Source organism: Sphaeroforma arctica (genome assembly GCF_001186125.1).
Source record: "Sphaeroforma arctica JP610 unplaced genomic scaffold supercont1.1455, whole genome shotgun sequence".
Taxonomy (NCBI): domain Eukaryota; class Ichthyosporea; order Ichthyophonida; genus Sphaeroforma; species Sphaeroforma arctica.
Window position 1 is genome coordinate 8208 of NW_014039103.1, and position 6692 is coordinate 14899.

Genomic DNA, 6692 nt, shown 5'->3' on the forward strand with positions numbered 1-6692 from the left:
TGTGTGTGTGTGTTTGTGTGTGTGTGGGGGGGTATGTTTGTGTGTTTGTGTGTGTATATATACCCGTATGTACATATATATACGTGTATATATGTCGATAATAGGTGCAAGTTTCTAATGAGGCGGTTCGCTGAGTGCAACATTCGTTTCTATAGATAGGCTCTGTCATTTTTGATCATATCTCGACCCGAGCAGAAATATCTGTGCGTTCAATTTCTGCACCTTCGTTATTGTCTGTGATGTCTCTGAGATAATATGTGAACCGGAAACCCCCATTATTCAAGCGGACATTTAAAACAGGGCTTCGGGCAGTTCTCAACCCAGGGCTGAGAAGTAGGGGGGATGTGAATGTCCTGATGAAGCAGGCTCAAAGCACGGCCGCGAATGATCACTTTGGAGTTGGTATTGCCGGTATACTCTCGCACCAAACCCTTATGAGCGCTAATGAGATATCGGAACCACAAGCTGATAGGTATGACATACGTGATAACAGTAATTCCCATGTGCATTTCTTTCAAGGGAGGAAGCCAGAGGCGGCAACCAATTGTCTTGTATGTCTTAAAGACGGTCATAGTGCACGTATGGCCCACTGGCTACGTTGTCGCAGCCATGGATGCTTTTCTTGTCAAAGGCCTACCTTGAAGGTTTACCAACTATAGAGGTATAGAGGTAGAATGTGAGCATCTGACGGTCTGTAGGTTTGTTAGAAGGCCGTCCGTGGCTTCTCCATCGCACGCCCTCGGCATGCCAAGATAAAGGGAAAGTATCACACGGATAAAAGTATTTATTCTATTGGTAACAACTTTATAATATGGTGCACATAACCATGAACCGAGTTCTAACGGGTCCTGAACTTGAAAGATTTTATGAGTATTGGCTCGAAATCGGATTTGAGCTTGTCTCACCATCGTCCTGAAATGGGCTCATAATAAAAGCCTTCGAATCTTGTCGGCATTCTTATAATATGTATCATAGCCTCCTAAAAACAGAACATAAGAGGCAAAGTATGTATGTATGTATGTATGTATGTATGTATGTATGTATGTATGTCTGTATGTATGTATGTATGTGACCTTTTTCAGGCCGCCTGAATACTGATCTATGAATCGGTAGTGCAAGATGCAGTTATGCATTCCAAATTTAGACTTCTTCACCAAAACGAGCAATCAGCAATGTTGCAGACCTGAGTCTTGTTTACGACGGAGTCGGACTGACGTCGAAGTGAGGACTGGTCACTGGACAAGTGGACTGGGACAGAACAAACCATACGGACAAAAACAGGAGGAAATTCAAAACACACAGGATGTTAAACGTTTATTTACAAATACAAACACTTACAAATTTAATAGGAACTAAAACTACAAGACAATACACACTCCTCCATTGGCCACTGTTTACATTCACGTGTCCTTTGAAACCAGTCGCGTCGCTCATCATGTTCGCTCGATCCGCTCTTCGCCTAGGTTCGTTGCTTGCATGTTTCCCTTTATTACTTAGTTTTATTCGTGCCACAGAGGCACAGACCTGCTCACTACACTTTTGGGACTTGGGATTGGCCCGAATTCCGTACTCCATCACTTGTCTCGCCGCACCCTGCATCCGATCTGTATTATAATGAGGCGTGTATAACATCATTGCTTTGCTTTTGAGTGTGTGTACGAATGTGAAAGCTCTCAACCGCTCAGATGGTTTAACGGCGGCTGCAAACATACACAAAGATACTCGGGACGACACCTCTCTGTTGTTCAGTATCAGCTACAGGCGTGTGCGTCACCTCAGTGCGCTTGATGTATAATTTGACTGCAAGGACGGCCTGCCTGTATGGGAATCCTATAGACTTACTGATGCTAAAGTCTTTTTACCCCAGGTTCTGTCCTATTTCACAGTTGGTCGTCGATTGTGTTGTACATTGTTCTTTAGCTTGTTAAGTGGTTGGCATGGGGGGTTATTACAATCGGTTTTTGGGCGCGAACAGGACAATTGTGATATTCCGAAGCTGGTATGCTACTTAGACTCAAATGATCGATTGTATACAAGTATATTGGCATGTGTTATAGGTATATATATATATATATTATCCTTTTTTTTTGCAACCGTGTTTGTTGTGTCCTTATCTCCCACATATCCGTCCTTCTCTTGCGCCACAGCGACTATCTCTGCACGCGCAACACCTCTGCGCAATGTTAATCAGTGCATGTCCACTGTCCGTGCGAGTCAACAGAACACATTCGCCCGCGGGTCTCTGATTGCGCTGACCACCGCTGTCGCGTTCGGTGCGGCTTCAGGTATGCTGTCACCCCAATTGGTTTTAGTACGTGGCAAAGCGTTTACGTGTAGTCCTGTCTTGGCTGTTTCCTGCTGGGCCTTATGAACGGCATTGCAAACTCACGTGTTTCCGTATCGTTGTTGTCTGTTGCATGACAGGCTCCGGTACTTGATGTGTGGATGTTTATGCGCAAACATTACTATCTCAAAAACACATCACCCTCATGAACGTTCCTTTCAAACATTACTATCTCAACACACGTCTTGAACATACATACCCTCTGTCCCATTCCGGTAACCCATGCTTCATCTCCACCGCATGCGTGCCTGTCTTGCAGTGTCTCTGATCAAGCCAGCACACGCCGAGGCGTCTCTTGCGGGCGAGGAGGGGGGTGTCACTGAACGCACCTTCATGGCCATCAAGTACGATGCCGTGCAGCGTGGCCTGGTATGTGCTGTGCACTCTCCACGCAAAAATCAAGTTTTTTTTTCGCGGGAGTTTAAATAAGATGTAGTTTGTTGTATGTGGCTACAGTAGTACATATTAAGAGCTGCACGTATGCCCACACCTCCGGTGGGTGAGTTGTCGTCTTATGGCCACATAGCATTCAGTGTATAGGCATAGTGCTCAGATAAGGAAAGGTGTGCTTTGAGTGTATAGGCATAGCAATCAGATGAGGAAAGGTGTGCTTTGAGTGTATAGGCATAGTGCTCAGATGAGGAAAGGTGTGCTTTGAGTGGCCAGGGAGGTCACGAGATTGTGTGCGTAGTCCCACCTGTGGTTGAATGCATATATCATTTCATGTGTATGTCGAATGCGTGCTGGGTTCCACACAAGGCCCTGCATCCAGCTTGGGTTTAGGGTTTAAGAGTCCGTGCGATTAAGCTATGAGTCTGTGCGGTATTTCGAGTATTGTTCTAAGGTTCTCTCGTATGAATTTTCTCAGGTGTGATATGCCATTTGTGTCTATCAACAGTACGTTTTTGAACCCGTTGAACGTTATAAATACATTTCTGCAATCACGATGGGGGTATGCGCTTATATTGTAGAGTATGTTTGTTGCCTGTGCGTGTCATTCCTATGGGTTACTAATACATATTATTGTTTGCAAACTGGTCGTCGTATCTGGTGCTTCAAACGTATTGCACACAATGCTCAAGTCTCATTAAACGCGTACTCTACCCGTCTTCAGATCTCCGAGATCATGGGCCGGATGGAGAAGAAGGGATACAAACTAGTTGCTCTCAAGATGGTTTGGCCTACGGAAGAGTTTGCGGGAAAGCACTATCACGACCTGAAGGAGCGCCCCTTTTTCGGAAACCTGGTGAAGTTCATGTCAAGTGGACCTGCTGTTGCTATGGTATGAGCGAGCATCGGTTATGTGTGTCGTCTGTACACAGATGTGCAAATGTTTGTGTACACAATGCGAGTAGTCGTGCCTGTATCTATAAATATTTAGAAATTCTTTCATACGCGGCTTGTTTTAGCCGCACCGTATGGTTAAACGCTACTGCGCAAGCATGTTCTTCATACATACACTGTCAGACAAACAACATTGGAACAACAATAGTCAATCTCGACTAGTGGTTCATAAACACATTGTCCGCTGCATGAATGACCGGCGTGAAGACCACGCAAAAGAATATGTATGCATATATGTAATATATATATATATATATATGCAGCCAGCTTTAGATAGAATAATGTTTGTGTATTCATTTCAATGCTTCGGTGATCCCATAAATGTGCGGAGCCTTTTCGCTTTATCGAAACCATTACTTAGTTTTTTAGGTTCCTACATATTATGTTTTACTAGCAGGTTTGTTTGTGCACGAATCTATAAGTGTACATGTCATGTATCAAATTTCTGCCTCGGGAAGTACACGGATGTTGATATACTATTCGCGCCATCAGTCAACGTCTTAGTTTATTTGCGTTGCACAATGTTGTGGTAATACAATAGTTCATACACACATATCTGGACGGTCTAATGTATATGGCAGAAACAACAGCTTATACGTGTGTTATTAGTGCAAAGATTTGAATTGCGAGATGTAATTTACACAGAAACACCGTATGGATCACAGTGTACGTCATAATACATAAGTGTAGATACAGATGTATGTACCAGGGGTACGGCTTGTCCCTGACGATTGACTTCTGTCAGTACATGCCTTGTGTAGTAATATTTTGACACTGTCGGGGCATGGCACAGATATATGTGTTTATCTGTGTCAGTACAGTGACATTGTAAATTGGTATGTTTGGTGTCTACTGACACCTGCCGTGGTGTTGCGAACGTATCGATATGTGACCTTTAAGCACTGCAGTAGCGCTGTATGTTCATACGGCCATTCAACTGTGATCCTCGGACTCTGTCGGTTCAGTCCGTATTATTTGTTACACATATGTATATGTATTCCTTTTGATACACATAGTTTGTGGTCATCGAGGTGTTGTAGTGCATTGTAAGGATATATACATTGATTCTCTGACACTGTAAAAGTATATACATTGATCCCCTGACACATATCTCTAAGTACTGTAGTCAATATATAAATGTCCCATAACACACTTTATCTCGATGTGATAGAAACGTTCGATAATATGTGATATAAACGTTCGATAATATGCGTCATCTAGAGAGGTGGACTTTTGACACTACGCGCGTATACAACATATACAACAGGTGTGGGAAGGTCCAGGCGTCATCAAAATGGCTCGCACCATCATCGGTGCCACGGACCCGCTCAAGTCAAACCCAGGAACCATTCGCGGCGATCTAGCGACATCAGTCGGCCGTAATGTGATCCACGGAAGTGATGCCTACTCTACTGCTGAGGAAGAGGTACGGGCGTGCAGCGATTCTAGCCGAATAGCTGTGTTAATCAAGCGTATCTATATCTATATATATATATGTGTGTGTATGAGTGTGTAGCACAATTGTATCCCCAGATGGGCACTTGAAGTAGGCTTTTGTTGGGTTGGATGCTGGGTATAGCTGACGAGTTACGTACTTGCGATATCTCTGGAATTGACATATCTATGCAGCTACAAGGAGTGCGGACGTGTGATTAGATTGTCCAAGTGTATGCGCATTCGTATCCAGGCCAAATTTCGCATACGTGTTTATGTACTCAGCCACATGTGCGGTATTTATTTACATGTGTGCGTACTTGTATACCTACACTGGCTATACTTATTCATATCTTTGACCTCGCGTATTTGTATTCGCATATCAGTGTGTATATATACATAGCTGTGACGCTTTGCACCGTAGATACCATTACCAGGGTGAATCACAACTAAAAGACCAAATAACCCACACGTGCGCATACATGTATATATGTGTGTGTGTGTATATCTATGTATGCATGCATGTATATACGTATAGATGTATATATATGTATACATTCACTTGCTGAGAAAAGCTTCTATCTTCAAGATCAGCTATAGATGGCTGGATGTGGGTCATTCAAAGTGTTCATGACGTTCGAAGTCGCCCAACCGACTTGTACTAATGTTCATAGCGTGTACAAGAAGTATTTATTCGAAAAACGGGAAGAAAATGTTACAGAAGTACTGACTTTCGCCTTCACTGCAGTCACTCGAAGCTTAACGCAAGGAATCCCCACACGGGTAGCGTATACATATTCGGATTTGAAGAGAAACCCAACCTCAAGACAAATATATTTCACACTAATCTGTCGATATTGTCCCGATTCCAGATCGCGCTTTGGTTTTCTCCCTCTGAGATCCACGCCTGGAACCGAACGAATGAGGATTGGATTTCGTCTAACAACTAAATTGTTGACAAAGATCATTCCAAATTCGAATCTCGATGGTGGGATAAATTGCCAATAATCCTGAAAAGTGTTTTTCGTGCAAGTTAAATAAATTGGATAGCTTAACAATCGTAATTTTAAAATGTCTCCGTGCAGATTAGTAGACTGGATAGCTTCCCAATTATAAATAGACGATGGTAAATACTTTTTTCCATGGACCGAGGAATTTTACTCACTTATTGTGGACGAGTGAAGTACCTTGGTACAACTGCTTTCAGCGAATACATCGGAGGCAAATTTACTACTCGGTCAAGAGCCTGATCCACCTCCCACCAGCATGAATATTGTATAAGATTATGCATACAAAGTTGTATAAACACATGTTTATATATATGTTTATGTCTGTAGCATGAATGATGAATTATGTAGCAATATTATCAAAGCAACAGATATGAATATAAACCGATTTGTATATATATATATGTATGTGAGTATATATCTATATAAATATACACATATATCCATATCTATTCATATCTATATATATATATATAAGTGTGTGTACCAAAGTATACACGTATACAAACATATATATATATATATATATATATATATATAATATTATATAATTATATATACTC

General features: G+C 42.2%; 1 protein-coding gene across 1 annotated transcript; it reads left to right on the plus strand.

The window, feature by feature from the left end:
• The first annotated feature begins 1312 nt into the window (after positions 1 to 1312).
• On the plus strand, positions 1313 to 6204 carry SARC_10949 (hypothetical protein). The gene is made up of 6 exons (XM_014294985.1): positions 1313 to 1463; positions 2148 to 2285; positions 2604 to 2713; positions 3459 to 3626; positions 4956 to 5114; positions 5995 to 6204. Exons 1-6 carry the CDS (start codon positions 1436 to 1438, stop codon positions 6070 to 6072), a joined length of 681 nt encoding a protein of 226 aa, XP_014150460.1. The 5' UTR covers positions 1313 to 1435; the 3' UTR covers positions 6073 to 6204.
• Positions 6205 to 6692: the final 488 nt, after the last annotated feature.